This window comes from Fukomys damarensis, unplaced genomic scaffold (assembly GCF_012274545.1).
Source record: "Fukomys damarensis isolate Sample0158 unplaced genomic scaffold, DMR_v1.0_HiC HiC_scaffold_24, whole genome shotgun sequence".
Classification (NCBI taxonomy): Eukaryota; Metazoa; Chordata; class Mammalia; order Rodentia; family Bathyergidae; genus Fukomys; species Fukomys damarensis.
Genome location: NW_022900936.1, coordinates 53807898 through 53827344, shown reverse-complemented (window position 1 = coordinate 53827344; position 19447 = coordinate 53807898). Strand labels below are relative to the sequence as shown.

Sequence of the window (19447 nt, the reverse complement as noted above, 5' to 3'; positions counted from 1 at the left end):
TTCTTCCTACCAGTCCCATCATTGAGTTCTGTCACACATGCTGTTGGCAAAGTCACCGGAAACTTTTCCTTTCCCCTCGGAGACACTGTACCCTAAAGGAGTTGTCAGCTTCCCAGTGTGTTCTGAGACACTGTGAACAAAAAGGTCAAGGAAGAGTAATCCCCACGGTCTCTGGAACAGGCAAGGGCCAGAGGTGAGTATAGGCCAATGGGGCGGGGGGCACAGGGAGGGACAGGAGGAGGAGCTCCTTTGGGTGACAGGAAGTGGGAGGAGATTGTTCCAGAGGGCCGGGGGCCAATTGGGAGTAAGAAGTATTTTCTTATCAGTTCCACCTTCTTGGCTGAGTATGGAGAACGCAAGAGGCAAAGAGGTATATAAGAGTTTTTGTGGGTTTGTTTTCTGGCTTTGTGGGTCTCTTGTTCCTCCTCCTCGGCTCTCCTGGTCTTTCTTTTTGGGGGAAAGAAGGTGGGTTAGAAATGACTCTTGCTAAAAAAAAAAAAAAAAAAGTCCTAGACCTAACTGCAGCTGGAGCGATGGTGGGAGGATGAGGAGGGCGGAGGTTCCCTGCGGGGATGTGGAACAAGCTCCTCTTATCGGAACCACCCTCGGGGCTGGAGCGGGGTGGTCTGGGAGGAGACGACAGGTGAGATATGATTTGGGGCCGGGGTAGCTGAGCTGAGACAGGAAAAGAACGAAAGCCCGCGTTTCCTCGGGCGGACCGAGGCCCTCATCGCAGGGGCGGGTACCGACCTGGTCTCCCGGCCCGGGCGCTGAGACGTGCGGATCCACCCGAGGCTGGGTCTGGTGACAACCGGGGCAGGACCCAGAGTCACCTTAGCGGGGAAGCCGGGTCTCCTCAGGCCCCACTTCCCAGTACCTGGCCATTTTCAGCTTTTTCTATTTTCAGACTTTTGTGAGGCCCAAAAGCGAACACTTGGTGAAAGGGTTATGCAAATGTAAATTCTGAATATAAATGTGAAGCTCCGGCAGAGATGTAAAAGTGTCATACAAATGTTAATTTGTCTCCGACTTTCACCTTGGGGGTGATTGGAAAAGATGCAGATTTGGTGGCGGGAGCTTCAGGATTTAGTTTATCTCTTGTGTGCACTGACTAACCTCTGAGACTCACCTTCTAGATTGTTAAATAAAGTAACCGTGACAGTGCTATGAGGATTTAGAGAATGAAATAAGCAGCACGTCTGATTCAACAAATATATTAATTTCTCTGTAAACAACTTATTCCCACTGCAACTTTGTTTTTTGTTGTTGTTGTTGTTATTGTTTTCTTCCTTTTTGGTACCGGGGATCGAACTCTGTCCTTATGTTTGCAAGGCAGGCGGCAGAACCACTGAGCCAAATCCCCGGCCCTATTTTATTTTATTTTTGAGACAAAGTCTCAATACACAGTTCAGGCAGGCCTCCAACTCACGTCAGCCCACCTGCCTCAGCCTCCTGATGCTAGGATTGCAGATGTGCACTACCATGCCCTTTTAATTCTATTAGCCAGTGTTTATTGTGTGTCTACTGTATGAGGAAAAGAAAAAAACCGCACCCTTGTGAGCATACAGTCCAAGTTGTAGGCAGTGATAAAATCTACAGCACTAATAAAATCTAAGCGTACAAATGGTGGGAGTAAGGGTAAGGAATGTGGGAGAATTGACTCTGAAGGCCTTAGAAAGGATTCTTAGATGAACACTTAAAATGAGACTCTGATGAAAGAGGAGCAAGATACGAGAGAGCTGGGACTGGGGGTGTATGTAATCCCAGCACTTGGAAGGCTGAGGCAGGAGGGTCACTGAGTTTGAGGCAATCAAATGCAATGACCATTTGGGGCTTTAGATGTGGAGTTTTTTGGTTTTTTGTTTTTTGTTTTGTTTTGTTTTGTTTGTTTGTAAACAGGTCTAGGTATGTAGTTCAGGCTATCTTTAAACACATTATATAAGCCAAATCTGCCTTGAAGTCACAGTGATCCTCCTGCCTCGGCCCCCTGAGTGCTGTGATCACAGGCATGCGCCACCACTCCCAGCAGATGTGAAATTTTCTTAAGGCAAGTTGAGTGCTGGGGCACAGTGGGCGATGACTGACTGTACCCTTTGCCAGCAGGGAGCCGGGAGGTCAGGGGAAGAACATGGAGCGGACAGGCAGCCGGCCACATCCTCTGCAAAGGGGATGAAACGGAAAAATCATGTGGAGAATGACGAAGGTAAGAGGTCCGTGAGTCCTTAACTCTTACTTCCTTAGGTCCAACAAGCCTCAGGAATTTTTCCAAAGGAATAGAAGCAGGGAAGGAACTTCCGTACTGCGCTCTGAAAAGCTCACTTCCCTTGGAGCTGGGCTTAACCCTGTCGTGCTGAAGCTGTCCTACCTCCAAGCCCCGCCATGCCAGTTTCCACAGTCACTTTGCCTGCTCTTGTTTGGAGTTGAGGATCTATCCCTGTGTGAGGGGACAGAGACAGTGGACCCTCAGGTTATGTATGACCTGAAGGCCTGCCACTTGTGCTTCCAGATGTCTCAGATACAGATTTAACCCTTAAAGAGTTCTAGAAGGAATGTGGCATCCTTTCCTGGGTGGGACTAATTGGGAAATCCTGGGCCAGTGTCTCTAAGGACACTGAGATCTGCCTGTGTATAGGAGAGAGACTTTGAAGGCTGTGTAGAGGAGCCTGAGGCTCAACCCACCAACTTGAGTTACAACCAGCCCTCTTGAACAAATTGAGTTCGTAAGTCAAGTGTCCACCATAGCTCTAAGTTTTAAATCACCCACCTGTGAAATTCCATGTTCTATCTTTTTGTTTTGTTTTGTTTTGTTTTTTTGAGACAGGGTCTCACTATGTAGTTGAGACTGACCTGGAATTCACTGTTTAGCCCAGGTTGATCTCAAACTCACAGTGATCCTCCTGCCTCAGCCTCCTGAGTGCTGGGATTACAGGCGTGTGCCACCATGCCCGCTTCCATGTTCTAGTTTAAAAATAACTGGTGATAATCGGGAACCTTGATAAGAGATCCATAGGGAGTGGGTGGAAGACTGGCTGTAAGTTGCATGGAATAATTAGGTAAAACCTTCACTTCCTGTTGGTGAGGTGACAGTCCGTGTGTGTCCCTGTGCTGGGTGCATCCCCTTGTGTTCAGGGAGTCTTTACAGGAGACCACCTGAGGCACTACGGTCACAGGAAGCACAAGAAGGCCTTGGAGCTTAGGAGCACTGCCCTGCCCGGGGCAGACCGGCAGGGTTACATGCAGGTGCTATCCCGGTTGTTTGTGTAGGATTATCCGCTGTTTATTTTGTTTCATGTCAAGACAAGGCTGATCTCAGGTCTAAGACTTCCAGCTGTCAGCCTGGACAGAAGTGCCCCGTGTGGGCTGAAGGGCTCCTCTGGAGCACGGAGTTTCAGAGGTGATGCTGGGGTTTAGGGGTGCGGAGTCTGCGGCCTGACCTGTCCTTTGGAGGCTCTGTGGTCCGCCTAAGCCATTTAGCTATCTGGTGGGGATAGGAGGACCAAGAGTGACTGCTTTTCAAATTCTGATAGGAGATGCCAACACTAATCATACTAATTCTGTTCCGTTCATTCTCCTCTGCCTCCTCCCTGTCCAGAGAAGAAAAAACAAGAGCGCGAGCTGCTAACACCTCCGAAAAAGGTGCAAATTCCTCCTCTCCCCGAGGAGCTGCCCCCCATCAACCTGATCCACCGGGACATCCTGCGGGCCTGGTGCCAGCAGCTGAAGATCAGCGCCAAAGGCCAGGTAAGGGCCAGGGCGGCTACTGCACTCACGAGGGGAGGACAGGAAACTTCCTCAAGGTGACTGTGTTTTTCCTTTGTCTTAGAAATTAGAAGCATATAAGCGACTCTGTGAATACGCTTACCCGCAGCAAAAGGTAACACACATGTATTTACCTGTTTATTGATTGTGGTACAGGGGAGGGAATCAGGCCCTTCACACTGAGCTACATCTCCAGCCCCTGATATTTTGTATTTTGAGAATCGCTAAATTGACGAGTGGGACTGGAACTTCAGTCCTCCAGCATCAACCTTCCCCTCTGTAGCTGAGATTACAGGTGTAGCCCCCAAGCTCCCCAGTCATTTTTATTTTAAGAAAAATCTGCAGGGCAAAAAGTTGGTTTTCACCCCAACGATCTTCATAAAGTGACCAGAGTGCCCTGCGTGGTGGTGGCCCCCATAACCCCATTTTACTTCAGAAGCTGAGGTGGGAGCGTCCAAGAGGGAGGCCGACCTGCAGTACAGAGCCAGACCCTGTCTCAAAGAACAGCAAACGAAGCCATGATAGAGGCCTGGCATGAGGGTGACCTGCCTGCGACCCAGCTACGAGAGATTGAGGCAGGAGGGATTGAAAGTCGGAGGCCCGCCTGGCCAGTTTGCCCACACCCCACCTCACAGTGCAATTATCTGTTAATGAATGTATTGGCATACTTCTGACACAGTGATCGCATTCAGCATGGGGACTTTGTGTCTGTACATCATATATCTTCATCCCTCGTTTCTCTTCCCTTCAATCCTTCCTCTTTCTCTTTACAAAACTTTGTTCGATTTTCCTTCTGTTCTTATAAAAATTTATATCCCTATTCCCTCCCTTCCCTTCCCTTCCTCCCTCCCTAGTTCCCCTTCCCGTTTGAACATTTTCTTCCTACTTCGCAGCATCTATTATCTATTTTGGTCTTTATTTTACCCTTAAGTTTCTCATACAATAGAAACAATGCGTCCAATTTATTTCACTTAAAATTAAATGTTCTCAGGGTGCGTCTATATACTTCAAATTATCTCAAACTTATCTATCTTATGATAGTGTAATACTCCACTGTACATTAAAAACTACACCTGTCCATTCATACACTGATGGCATTTGGGCTGTTTCCAAGATTTAGCTATTACAAACTGCTTCTATAAACATGGGTGTGCATACATCACCGTGGTGGATGCTTTTAACACTTTAGAGAAGATGACACGAAGGAGCCTAGCTGAGTCACATAGAAACACCACTTTTCACTTTTCCTTTTTTTAAAATTGAGTTTATTGGTACATTTGAGGTATACAGTACAGTTACATTCATCGTTGGGATCTTGTACCTTTACATGACAGGTCTTGGTTCTCGTTTTTTCCCCTTGTCCCTGCCCTCCCTTCACCCCCTCCTCCCTCCCCTATTTACAAATATAGTTTTTCACACCAGAGAAACTATTCGGTATTTACACATGTGTGACTTATTTATTTCACCCCAGCATCACCTCAATATGTATCAATTTTCCTATGAATGAATCTAATTTCTCATTTTTTATGGCTGAGTAGTATTCCATTTCATAGAAAAAAAACCCACATCTTCTTTATCCAGTTTCCAACAGATGGGCAAATGGGCTGTTTCCACGTTTTAGCTATTACAAACTGTGCCACTATAAACATAGGTGCGCATATATCGCTGTGGTATGGTTCTTTTAATTCTTTTGGAAAGATACCCAGCAGAGAGGGATGGCTGGGTCAAATGGAACCCTAATCCCAGCTCTTTGAGGTATCTCCATATTGATTTCCACAGTAGTTGCACCAGTCTGCACTCCCACCTACAATGGAGAAGGGTTCCTTTTCTCCCCACAACCCTGCCAACATTTGTTATTGGTTGATTTCTTGATAGCAGCCATTCTTTGTGGGGTGAGGTGGACTTTTACTTTTTGAGGCATCTCCAGACTGATTTCCACATTGGTTGTACCATTCTATACTCCCACCAGCAGAGGAGAAGCCCCCCGCCAGCCTGCATGCTCTCCGGCACTTGTTATTGGTTGATTTCTTTCTTTTTTTTCTTTTTTTTTTTTCTGGTACTGGAATGGAGCTTGGGACCTTACGCTTGCAAGTCAGGGAGCGCAACCACTTAGCTAAATCCCCAGCCCGGTTGATTTCTTGACAGCAGCCATTCTTTCTGTAGTGAGGTGGAATCTCAGCATTTTAATTTGCATCTCTTGAATGTCCAGTGATGTTGAACATTTTTTCATATATTTATTTCTGTTTCTTTAACTGAGAAGTATGTTGTCATTCCAGATTCCCATTTTTGGATTGGGTCTTTAAGTTTCGGAGGGTCTGATTTTTTTTTTTTTTTTTGAGTTCTTAATATAGTCTAGATATTAGCCCTTCAAAAAATTTTATTTTTTAATCCCGTTTCCCACCTCAACTCCCCTCCCTATGTACAAAAGCTTTGTTTCCATTTTTCCTTCTATTTTCACTTTTTCCCCATCTCCTTTCTCCCCCCTCCTCCCTTATTCACTTTCCCATTTGAATAGTATCTTCCCATTTCCCAACATCCATTATACACTTAGATATTAGCCCTTTGTTGGAACAGCTGGTAAAATTTTTTTCCCACACTGTAGGATGTCTCTTCTCTCCTTTTATTCTTTTCTGTGAAAAAGTTTTTAGTCTCACTATGCAGTTGAGACTGATCTGGAATTCACTGTGTAGCCCAGGTTGGCCTCGAACTTATAGCATTCCTCCTGCCTCAGCCTCCCAAGTGCTGGGATTACAGGGGTACACTACCACAGCCGGTCCTAGATGTTGATTCTTTACCATGGGATTGGGGTTTTGCTTATACCTGTGTCTTCAAGAGTTCTACCTATTCTTCCAGCAGACTAAGTGCTTCTGTTTTAATATTTTTTTAATCAAAACATTTATTGGTACATTTTAGGTATACATAATGATAACATTCATCATAAGGAATTTCTACCAGTACCTGATATATCTTGCTTCTTTTTGTATTTATATTTTTTTCCAGCTCTGGGGATCAAACTCATGGCCTTGTGCTTGTGAGGCTGGTGTGGCACCACTGAGCTAAATACCCAGCCCTATCTTGCTTCCTCCTTTTCTGTTTCAATATTTAGACTTTGATCCATTTCAAGTTTAGTTTAGAGGGTGGTGAAAGATAATAGGTCTAGCTTTAGTTTTCTGCATATGGAAAGCCAGTTTTTCCAGCAACATTTACTGAAGAGGCTATCTTTCCTCCAGTGAGGGTGTTCAGCTCCTTTGTCAAGATGAGGTAGCTGTATATGTCTAGAGCTGTTTCTGCATTTTCTACTCTGTACCATTGATCCTCAGGTCTGTCTTTTTGCCAGTACCATGTGGTTTTTGTCATGGTAGCTTTGCAGTATAATTTCAAGTTCAGGTCACAATACAGTTTTTAAAAATGGATGAAGCTGAGTGGTAGAGCAGCTACCACTGAGCCACACTTAGCATGCATGATGCACTAGGTTCAATCCCCAGGCTAAATAGCATCAAATATTGTGATGCACACTTGTAATCCCAGCAGTCCACAGGATGAGGCAGGAGGATTACTACAATTTCAAGGCCAGCCTGGGATACATAGTGAGCTTAGCTCTTTCATTTTGAGGCAGGGTCTTAACTAAGTTTCCAAAGTAGGACTCAAACTCCTCCTACTCAGCCTCCCTCAGTGTTGGAGTCACACATGAGGCCCATTTCAGCCCAGTTCTAAGAAAAGAATAGTTACCCCACACAGCCCTTTTGGTTGTGTGTTTGTTTGTTTGTTTTGCTTTTTGTTTTGGCAGTTCAAGTGATCAAACATGAGGTCTTTGGACTAAGCTACATCCCCAACGCTCGTGCCCCCTTTTGAGATGGGATCTTGTTCTAAGTTACCCAGCCTGGACTCAGACTTTTGATCCTTCTGCCTCAGCCTCCCAGTGTGCTGGGATTATAGGGCTGTACTTTTTAAAAATAATGTTAGGAGCAACATATTGGTGTGAAATATGTGCACATTGTGGAATGGCTAAATTGAGCTAATTAACACATGCTTTACCTCACATACTTATTTCTCTTCTGGTAAGAACATTTAAGGGCCCAGGATTTGGCTCAGTGGTTTGGCCGCCTGCCTTGCCAGAGTTCAATCCCTGGTACAGAAAAAAAGAACATTTAAAATCTGTTAGTAAATTTAAGCAATATAGTACATTGCTATTAACTATGGTTACCATGAAGAGACCTTTTTTTTTTGAGGTGCTGCGGATTAAACCCAGGGCCTTGGCACTGAGCTTCAAGCCAAGCCCATTTTTAAATTTTAAGATTGGGTCTTGCCTAATTGCCCAGGCTGAGTTTGAATTTTGCATCCTCCTGCCTCAGCCTCCTTAGTTCAGACTGGCCATGAACTCACTATGTACCTCATGCTGGCCTCCAACTGGCAGCAATCCTCTTGTCTCAGCATCCTGGGTGCTGGGATCACAGGCTTGGCCGCCGCACCTGTAATCCTAAACTGGGTTTGAATTTGAGATCCTCCTACCTCAGCTCCTCCCAGGGCTGGGATGACCAGGGTATGCCTGTAGATGTGACTGCCTTTCAAACTCTGTTACCATATTATCCTTCATGTTTAGCCCCATCTGCAGAACATTCCTATTACACCCAAGGAGACTAGGGTCAAGTCAACAGGTACTCGGAGGCAGAAGTCCCTGCAAGGTCCGGAGAGAGGGATGTCTGCAGTGGGGATGGAACTTCTTGAAGGTGACCTGATCCCTGCGGGGCAGCTGACCTCCCTGCAAGAGCCACCTGCTCTCTACGAAGAGGTCAGCACAAATGTGATGACCACAGCCACTCCGGAGTCGGTGCTGGCCTCTTGGGGCCGAATTGCTGCTGGTGCTGCCCGGAGGGAGACAGTGGAGCCCCCGGCAGAGGCATACGGTGAGTAGTCAGTGCCCTGCCCTGTCCGGAGAGCTGACTGGTGACACTGGCCTCAGATGTTTGCTTTCTTGCGTCAGGGATACTGAGGACTGAACCTAGGGCTCCACACTCATCTACCTCACCCATCTTTTGCTTTTTGTTTTATTTTATTTTGAGACAGGGCCTCCCTAAGTCTCTAACTTGCTCCAGGCTTATACTTACAACCTTCCTGCCTCAGCCATCCTAAGACTTCTAAATACCTCTGTTTAGGAACTTTATGCTTTCCACAGTTCTGGTCATAAACCAAGTTGGACAAGAACTGAATTAAATTCAATAGTTAGGTTCAATGTTGTCCTTATGAGGAAATTTGATTGGGATCTCATCCAAATAACCTCAAGGGCTTGGTGATTCCTAGACGCTGCCCATAAAAAGTTTTTTCTGATTCAGGTCTTGGACACAGCTGAGAATTTACATTTGTAATAATTTCCCAGGCAATACTGAGGATTCTAGCCTAGGGAGCATACCTTGAGAATTTCTGTTTAAACTATGGGTGGCTTCAGAGGGGACAGCAATATGTTTGGCTTCGTTTCTCTCCCTTCTTTAAGGAAGTCAAAGGATGAAAAAGCAAGATTTAAAATCAGCTATCAGAACCTAGGGTGGTGGCACATGCATGTAATCCTAGCCCTTGGGAGGCTGAGGCAGGGGAATTGCAGTGAGTTTGAGGCCAACCTGGCGCTACAGAGCAAGACTTGTCTGGAAAAAAAAAAAAAAAGATCAGTTATCAGAGGTTGAGCCCAGGATCTCCTGGCATTGAGTGAGTGATATTAAGCCGTTCTTTTTTTGGGGGGTGGGGGAGGGTACTGAGGATTGAACTGGGTTGGGATTTTGCACTTGGAATGTGGCAGGCGGCAACACTACTGAGTTAAATCCCTGGCCTTCAGCGTCCTTTCATGAGAGTCCCCAGTTTCTTCCTCCTGAAGCAGATTAATAACATAAAACTCATATGAGTTGTGAGCATTCTAGCAATTGCAATGGAAGAAGACCAGGAGCTGCTTTGCCGGATGCAGCAACTTTAGGAGTTGAGACTTCTGCACTGTTCCAGGAAGGGGTCTAAAGTTGTGCTTTCACTCTTGCTTATTGTGGTTTGGGTTTTGTAGTGCTGTGGAAGGGACTAGGGCTTTCAAGCCCTGCTAAGCCAGTGTTCTTCCCTTGCGCTCCCCTCCCCAGCCTAAGGTCTTTAAATTCCCCTAAAGGGCAGCAGGGTGGAGTTGCTGGCGCCCGGGGAATGGAAAGGATACCATCAGTCTCCGTCGGCTCGTGGTGCTGGGATGTCGGTCCTGAATCCCTGTCCTTCTGCAGGTGACAAGTGGTGCGTGGTGCATGGCTGCAGTCTCCCTGCAGATGCGGGGGGCTGGGTGCAGCTGCAGTTCCACGCGGGACAGGCCTGGGTGCCTGAGAAGAAGGGGCGTGTGAACGCACTGTTCCTGCTGCCCTCTGGCACCTTCCCGCCGCCCCACCTGGAGGACAACCTACTGTGCCCTACCTGTGTCCGCAGGTACAGAGCTCCCGGGGTGGGGGACGGGAAGGGAGGAAGAGGTGCATTTGTGTTAATAACCGTGGAAAGTTTCAAGTAAAGGGATGCTCAGCTAACTCCCCAGAAATAAGAGCTTAAAGGTGAAACCCGGAAACGCAGAGCTCTGGTACAGCAAGCTTTGTGTAATTACTACCAGCCCGAACACCATCCGTTAAGAAGTCTCCACCCTAATAAGGGTGGATTGGCGCATATGCTGCCGGCAGAACCCCAGCACTCTGGGAAGCTGAGGCAGGAAGCTTGGAAGTTTGAATCCAGCCTGAGCAATTTAGTAACTTAATGAGACCTTGTCTCAAAATAAAGATATAACAAAGGGAAGGGGTGTGCTGGGAATGTAGCTAAGCGTCTCAATGTGGAGGCTCTGGATTCAGTCCCCAGTCCTGCAAGAAGAGGAAAACCTAGAGCACCCTGATGACTGGTGTCAAGGAGAGGTTTCTTGCAAGTGTGGTCCTGCTGAGCTGTGCCCCTCCAACTGCAAAGAAGAGATTTGTTTCTTGAACCAGGGTTTCTCATATAGACTAGGCTGGGTTTGAACTCCCTATGTAGTTCAGGGTGGGCTCCAACTTGTGATTCTCTTGCCTCAGCCTCCCAAGCCCAGCCAAATGATTTCTATTTCTAAATAAGAATGGGGCCTGGAGGCCGGTGTGGTGGCACACACCTGTAACCCCAGTACTCCTAGAGGCTGCAAGTTCACAGCCAGCCTGCACTATGTAGTGAGTCCAAGGCCAGCCTGAAGTACAAAGCAAGAAAAAACGAACAGGAAAGGGGCTGGAGGTAAAGGCGAGGGTAACATGCTTGTCTAGCATGTATAAGGTTGGACTCCTGACACTGGAAAAAAAACAGGGATGATCCTAGAGTGCGAGTCCATTGAAAAGAATTTTCATGGAGGACATGCCTTAAGTTAATCAGATCAAGCCAAAGAAGATACAAAAGTATATATACTTGCTTAGATAGCAGGAGAGATTCAAAACAGTAAAGGATGCAGATAATTTGATGGTCGCTTGAGTAGTAGGAGGAGACAAAAATTGGAGCTACTTTCTGAAAGTACAAATGGAGATGTCAACTAGTAGGGTCTTTTTTGGGCCGGGTACTGGGGATCGAACTCAGGACCTTGTGCTTGGAAGTCAGGTGCGGTGCCACTGAGCTAAATCCCCGGCCCCCAGGATATTCTAACAATCAGAACCTCCCTGTGTTGCACAGGCCAGCCTCAAACGCATGATCCTCCTGCCTCAATCTCCAGGGGCTGGGATTACAGGCATGTGCAACCATGCCCTGCAAGTGTTTTGTTCTTTACAGTGCTGGAGATCAAACCCAGGGTCTCATGCATACTGGCAAGTGCCTCACCACTGAATTACAACTCCAGACCCCACACACACCCTTTATTTTGAGACAGAGTCTTACAAAGCTGCCCAGACTAAGTTAGAATGCTCATGCATCAGCCTTCAAATAACTGAGATGATAGGTGTGTGCCACTTCACCCAGCCTTTTGCTTTTTTTTGTTTGTTTTATTCATTTATTTCTTTTGGGGTACTAGGGATTGAACTCAAAGCCCTTGCATTGACCTCTATACCTAGACCTTTTTTAAAAAAATTTTGAGACAAGGTCTCACTAAGAGGCCCAAGGTGTACTCAAGCTTCCTGGAAGCCTCAGCTTCTCAGAATGCAGAAACTACAGACATGTGCCACCAGGATTGGCTGATCATGGTTATTTATTTATTTATTTGTTTGTTTGAGAAAGAGTCTCACTACGTAGTTGAGACTGACCTGGAACTCCCTATGTATCCCAGGCTGGTCTCGAACTCACAGTGATCCTCCTGCCTCAGCCTCCCGAGTGCTGGGATTACAGGTGTGTGCACCACACCTGGCAATTTTTGGTTTTTTGAGACAGCATCTCTAATGGTCTTAATCTCACTATGTAGCTGTCTTTCTGGCTGTCTGCCTCAGCCTCCTGAATGCTGGGATTAAAGGGGAGCTCCACCACACCAGGTTCTTGATTATTTTAAAGAACGAAATCAATAATTCCTTTTGGTTTCCCTCTTACTAAAAACAAACGTTTCACTTGCTTTATAGAAACAAGGTCTTAGGTAAAAGCCTGCGGTGGGATTAGAAAGATAGGATAAAGGGAGCCTCTCTGGTGCTTTGCCTCTTGAATCACCTGCCCTCATGGAGTGGTAAGTCTACAAAACCGCAGCCAGTGCGACCCCAAAGCCTTGTGACCTTGCAGACGCCCAGCTCACCGAGAAGCTGTTGGACCTCCCAGCAGTTACGCAGCTGCAGGATGGCGCCCCAGGAGCCATCAGCACCCTCCACAGGGGCGTCTTCCAGCTCTCAGGGCGGCCCCTGCCTGAGGGGACAGACTGGGTGCTGGGACAGAGTTGAGGGTCTCCAGCCTGTGTTGCCATCGTGGGAGGCCTGCAGCTGCAGCAGCTGTCCCAGCTCACCCTGCAGCCACTGAAAGACTTGGTTTCCACCCCTCGCTTCCCCATTTCCCTGAGCATTCTCGAATTGTCTGTTAGCATGTAGATTTGCATTTGCTTTCTGTAATTATAAAACAATGTACTGAAGCTGGTGTCCGGATTTTGCTTTTTCTTTTTTTGACACAGGATCTTGCTTTGTAGTCCAGACTAGTCTTGAACTGACTGTTCAGCCCAGGCTGTCCTTGAACAATTTGGCAACCCCTCTGCCTCAGCCTCCCGAGTGCTGGGATCACTGGCTGCCCCACGATGCCCACCTGTTGCTTCTGTTTTGTTTTATGGGATTGTGTGAGCATCCCCGTGAGCCCAGGAAGAGGGTCTCCTGCGCTTTTAGGGTGCTGCTTCATGGAGAGGAGGCTGTGGGGAGACTGGTAGACTTCTGTCCAGTCTCCCCCTTGGTGTGCGTGCCAGTGATGTGGTTCCTTGCTCTTCCTCTGCCTCATGAATACAGTGGCCGGGAGACTGCTGTGGTTATCTTGCTGTCCACAGGGAACAATAGGGGCACTAAGGAGGCTGAGGCAGGAGGACCACTGTGAGTGCAAGGCTACCCTGGGCTACATAGTGAGTTCAAGGACAGCCTGGAGTACATAGTAAGACCCTGTCTCAAAAAGGGCGGGGGAGGGCCGGGGATTTAGCTCAGCAGTTCAGTGGCCTGCCTTGTAAGCGCAAGGAGCTGAGTTCAGGGGATGGGCAGAGATCTGTGCCCACAAGCTGTGGTGTGGGTGGGGTAAAGTCTGGAGCTGGCCCTGCAGGACCCCAGGCCGCTTCATGCAGAAGGCCTGAGCAGACGCGGCAGGCATGTGGGCTGGGGTCTGCACAGCATGGAGAGGGGCCACGGGGACTGGCAGGGCAGCCTGTAAGACTCCAGTTTACTGAAATGAAACTGATGTCCCTAAAATATTAAGTAAATTTTTTTATTGAATTTATTGGTACACTTAAGGTATACAGTACAGTTACATTCATTGTTAGGATCTTGTACCTTTACATGACAGGTCTTGGTTCTCATTTTTCCCCATACCCCTGTCCTCCCTTCACCCCTCCCCGCCTCCCCATTTACAAACACTTTATTTCCATTTTTTCATTTTGTCATACTTTTTCCTTTTCCCTCATTACCTTTCCCCTACCCTTCCCACTTAAGTAAATTTTTACACTTTCAAGTTGGAGCTTATAGTTGAAAATTATGCTTTGGAGGGAGAAGGAAAGGAAGGGACAAGAAAAAAAGTGAAAATAGAAGGAAAAAATGGAAACAGCTTTTGCACTTAGGGAGGGGAGAGGTCTTGAGGGGAGATGGGATAAAATAAAATTTTTTAATTAAAACAATTTCAAAAATGAATTACACTTCAGCACGTGAACGTTAACCAATTATGATAGTCCGTGCTAGCGACAGTGACTCAACGGAATCTGATCTCAAGGGAGCAGTTATACTCACTGTCAGATGATTGCTAGGTGAGCTGAGCATATGGGGCTCCCTGTTGTCTGTCGTTTATTTTTCCCCCCTTGTTTCTGATAGCCTTAAATTTCTGCTTAGACAAAGTAAATTAATAATTCTGTTCCACATTCTATTCTCCTATGTCAAATTCCTATTGCACTTTTATTATTACTATCATTATTAGTTGTGTGTGCTACAAGAGATTGTTCCTAGGACCTGTTCACACTGAGCTACACCTCCAGCCTTGTTTAATGTTGCAACTGGTTGTGGCTAATTTGCTGAATCGCCCAGCCTGGCCTCAATCTTGAGATCCTCCTGCTTTAGCCTTTCAGAGTGCTGGGATTACGAGTGTTTATACTTTCATTCATTTGATCTTGTTTTGGATGATAATCACTAATCTATGCCCTCAAAAATTTCGTGATTCAACCAGCCATGGCAGGACACACCTGTAATCCTAGCATTCACGGGGGGAGATGCTGACATAGGAGGATGGCAAGTTTGAGCCCAGAATGGGTAATTTAGCAAGGCTCTGTCTCAGAGCAGAAAATTTAAAAGAGGGTTCCAGATATAACTCTTGAGAAGGCCCCAAGTTCAATCGCTACTACCACAAAAACAGTAACAAAGTACCCATTGCATCGTAGATGTTATATGTACCATTTTTTGTAATGCTGTGCTGGGCTGTGTGCTTATCAGCTTGGTAAAAAGCTGGGTGTTTTGGCTCATGCCTATAATCTCAGCCAGCAGGAAGCTGAGGCAGGAGGATCACTGCGGGTTTGAGGCCAGCCTGGACTACGTGGTGAGGACCTGTCTCAAAAAAACCTAAATAAATAAATCAATAAATGCATGCATGTCTTGGTTAGAATGATACCAGCCAGCAGGAAGCTAAGTAAGGCAGGAGGATCACTGCGGGTTTGAGGCCAGCCTGGACTACGTGGTGAGGACCTGTCTCAAAAAAACCTAAATAAATAAATCAATAAATGCATGCATGTCTTGGTTAGAATGATCCAGTAATTTATTCCCTTAGCTAAAAGGCTACTTTGGGGATAATTAGGGGAATTTGAACATGGAATGCATATTATGTGACACTATAGCAATATTAAATTTCTCTTTTTCTTTTTTTAGTTCCAGGGATTGAACTCAGGACCTTGTGCTTGTAAGGCAGGCTCAGTGCCCCTGAGATAAATCCCCGGACCTAGATTTCTTGATTGTGATAACTATTTTTGTTGTGTGGAATACATGTATATAATATACAAAGAAAATCTTGCAAAAACATTAACAGTGGTTTAATAAAATATAAAATATATACAGGTTTGAAAATGTCAAGAACTTGGGAAAATACTCAGTAAAATGTATGAAAAGAGATCTGGGAAATCTAAATCAAATTCTGAACCTTTTCTGCTTTTTTCATGGGGCCACGTGTGATAGCGCCCACCTATAATCCCAGCCCTTGGATGGCTGAGGCAGGAGGATTGTCATGTGCTTGAAACACATAGTGAGATCCTGTTTTGTGTGTGTGTGTGTGTGTGTGTGTGTGTGTTTTGGTTTTTTGACACAGGGTCTCACTGTGTAGTTGAGACTGATCTGGAACTCACTGTGTAGCCCAGGTTGGTCTTGAACTCACAGCGATCCTCCTGCCTCAGCCTCCAAGTGCTGGGATTACAGGTGTGCACTACCACACCTGGCTGTGTGTGTGTGTGTGTGTGTGTGTGTGTGTGTGTGTGTGTGTGTGGTGTTGCCACCTTCTTTGCAAGCACAAGGACCTGAGTTCCATCCTTGGTACAAAAAAATCTCCTTTAATGTATTATTCCATAATCACTTTTTAAAAAAACGTGTGGTGCTAGGGATTGAACCTAGGGCCTTTGCACTGAGCTACATCTTCACCTTTTCATATCTGTTTATTATCAATTTATTATTATTTTTATTATTATTATTATTATTATTATTATTATTATTATTATTATCTATAAGATAATCTCGCTTTATAGCTCAGGCTGCCCTGGAACTCACTGTGTAGCCCAGGCTGGTCTCAAATTCATAGCAATGCTCCTGCCTCAGCCTCCTAAATACTGGGATCACTGACATGCGCCACCATGCTGGGCTCTCCCCTTTTGGAATGCTGAGTCCAAAGGTAGAAGTAATCCCTCAGTATTTCAATCATTACCTGAAGTATAAGAACACTTCTAAAGTTATAACTTTTTTGAAAGATAAGGAAGGAAAGAAAATTTTCTTTACTGTAGGCAAACTGGATGTTGGAGAAGATAAAGACCCAAAAAATGAAGTAATGGGCTTAGGGCCTTTCTTACCAGCAGCATGAGCTTGAGACACTGTCCTAGGTCAGGGATCCCTAGGTTGGAATGGCATGGAGGACGGAAATCACTACTAAATGCTGATTCTTCTCTTGGGTCACCTAACAGAAGGTTTTCAAGAGAAACTCGAACAATCTCAGACTGAAGGGCAGGAGGTTGAAAGCAGGGTAAGGAAAGAGGCAGTGATGAGGAGGTGAAAGGCCCCTCTGGGCTACAGCCCCAGGGAAGGTTGGTGTCAGGTGAGTCAGGTTGGAATGCGGCAGAGTAAGTAGGGCCTTTGTTTGCCTTTATCTGGAAAAGCTTGGGGAAGCCTGGAGTTGAGGGACTCCCTGATCCTCGGGTGTGTATTTGAAAAGCCTCATATCTGGTGCAGAGAAAGGATCAGCCAGAGGGCAGATGGTGTGCACCTTTGGCTCTTGTAGAGGCTGAGGCAGGAAGATTACCAGGAGTTTGTGGCCAGCCTCGGCTATGTAGGGAGACTGTCTCAAAACAAACAAACATGTAAACAGTCGTTATTCTCAAACATATTATCAGTGAGTTACCACTTCCCTTTTTGTATTCTCTTCCTCTTTTGTATTCCCATTCTTGGGAGAAGGTTCATGCAGTGCAGTAGCCCTGTTAATCACAGCCTGAATGGCTCTGTCTCCAGAGTGCTGGGATTATTCACTGGAGGCCCCAAGCCTGGCTCCTCCATCTTTCATACCAAAAATCCTCTTGGCTGGGCATACAGCTCAGTGGCAAAGCAGCTGCTCACCATAGCTGAGGTCCTGGGTTCACCTCTAGCTGGATCACTGACCCCCACAAAAAGAAACAGCATAGTACATTAATTTAATCAAAGTATTGATATGTGCAACTTCAGACATGGAGACTCAGAGAAGACTTTTGCTTTTGTTTCTGAGACAGACTTTCATTTGTGGTTCAGGCTGAACTTGCATTCATAGCGATAATCCTACCTCAGCCTGCAGAGTGCTAGGATTACAGGCAGGTATGTACCACCATACTAGGATTTGGGGCTTTGTTTGTTTGTTTGTTATTGGTATGGGGGATCGAACTTGGGACCTTGCACTTTGAAGCAGCCAGCAGAACCACTGAGCTAAATCCCTGGCCCTGTTTGTTTTTGATACAGGGTCTCAATAGATTGTCCAGGTGGGAATCAAATTTGTAATCCTACTGCCTCTGCCTCCCTCAGGGCTGGGATTACAAGCATGAGCCAGTTTATCTATTTTTATGTTTGGGATTGAATGGGGGTAGATGTTTAGAAATGGGATTGGATGAAAGAGTTTGAACTAGCTAGACGAAGAGGCCCACTCCTGGGGAGGCTAAGGCAGGAGGGTCACAAATTCAAGGCCAGCCTGGGCTACAGAGTAAGCCCCTGTCTCGAATAAAATACATAAGTAAAAAAGATTATGAACTCATGCTAACACACCAAAGCGGAAATCTGGCAATCTTTCTTGGCCTATCTGTGGCATTGTTTCCTTTTTCTTGGGCTCAGAGGAAGATCCTCTGGATATGGTCTGATGACCTATTTCAGACAAGGTCAAGGATTTTCCTTTGTGAGCAGACCTCACACAGAAAGGCAGAAGCATTTCAAACAATCTTTTAGTTTTTCTTTTTTGAAACAGGGTTTCATTATGTAGTTCAGGCTGGCCTGGAACTCCCAGCAATCCTTCTGCCTCAGCCTCCTGACTGCTGAGATTATAGCGTGGGTCATTATGCATGGCTGAGCCTTTTATTTCTGAAGCCCTTTGGATTTCATTTAGTCCCAAGTACTCTGGGGTAGTGTTTTCTGAGCCTTGAAGTACCACTGAGCTGTCTCCAGCCAAGGAATAACTGTCTTTCTTGCAGGAAGAATGCCTCTACACGTGTTACTCTGTAAGAAACACTTAGATTAAGTACAGCACAGAAGTGTGTCAGGGGTTCTGCAAGGTAGAAGGCGGCAATGACAGAGACAGGCCGTGGCATCACTGAGCTAAATCCCGGGCCCAAATTTTATTTTTAACATTTTTTTGGGTACCAGGGATCGAACTCAAAACCTTGCCCTTGTGAGGCAGGTGGTGGAACCCCTGAGCTAAATCCTGGCACTAGAAGGCAGTGATAGAAAGTCGCTGAGTTACACACAATGTAGAGGGCACCGCACTATGATATGAGGACAATGGTCACCCGAGTATTTGTGCATTAGTTCTTAGCTCCATCGTCTTGTGTGACTAATATAACCCACCTACAATCAAGTATGAATTGGCCTATACCTGGGAGCTCCAAAAACAAAACAAGGACAAGCATGAAGTGTTAATGACCTACACAATGAAGGGAGAGAGCTGGGAGTGGTGGCGCACACCTGTAATCCCAGCACTTCTGGAGGCTGAGGCAGAAAGATCTCTAGTTGAAGCCCAGTTTGGGCAACTTAGCAACTTAATGAGACCCTGACTCAAAAGAAAGAACATTGTATGAGTCAGGCATGAGGGCACAATGTCTGTAATCTTAGCACTCAGGAGGCTGAGGCAGGTGAATCCCTGTGAGATTGAGATCAGCCAGAACTACACAGTGAGTTCAAGGTTAGCCTGAATTATACATGAAACTCGGTCTCAAAAAAAAAAAAAGATTTTTAAAAGGTAGGAACAGGGCGTGACAGTGCACACCTGTAATCCTAGCACTTGGGAGGGTGAGGCAGGAGGATTGCTGTGAATTCAAGACCAGTCTGTATTACAGAGTGAAATCTTGTTTAAAAAAAGAAAGAAGGAAAAGTCTGAGAGGTCTTAGAGTCAGCTCTGTGATTTTTATTGCTGTTGATCTTGAGAATTTGTTACCTAAATGGCAACATCCTAATATTTATCTCATAGGGTTGTAGTAGTTAATAGAAAACTATATGATGTGCTGCACAAATTAGAGGTCTAGAGCCAGGGATTTAGCTCAGTAACACCACCCCTGTCTCAAAAGCACGAGGTTCTGACTTCGATTCCAGATACCAAAAGAAAAAAAAAAAAAAAAAAAAAAAAAACGAAACAAACT

At 45.9% G+C, this 19447-nt stretch overlaps 1 protein-coding gene across 1 annotated transcript in view; it reads left to right on the top strand.

Annotated features, from left to right (window-relative positions):
• Window positions 1–298: 298 nt before the first annotated feature.
• Window positions 299–19447, top strand: part of Dppa4 (developmental pluripotency associated 4) — a 21598-nt gene continuing 2449 nt past the window's right edge. The window contains exons 1-6 of the mRNA XM_033768059.1: window positions 299–370; window positions 2104–2203; window positions 3593–3741; window positions 3824–3874; window positions 8360–8663; window positions 10002–10197. Coding sequence (XP_033623950.1) covers window positions 347–370; window positions 2104–2203; window positions 3593–3741; window positions 3824–3874; window positions 8360–8663; window positions 10002–10197 — 824 coding nt within the window. The 5' untranslated portion in view covers window positions 299–346. The remainder of the gene's footprint in view (window positions 371–2103; window positions 2204–3592; window positions 3742–3823; window positions 3875–8359; window positions 8664–10001; window positions 10198–19447) is intronic.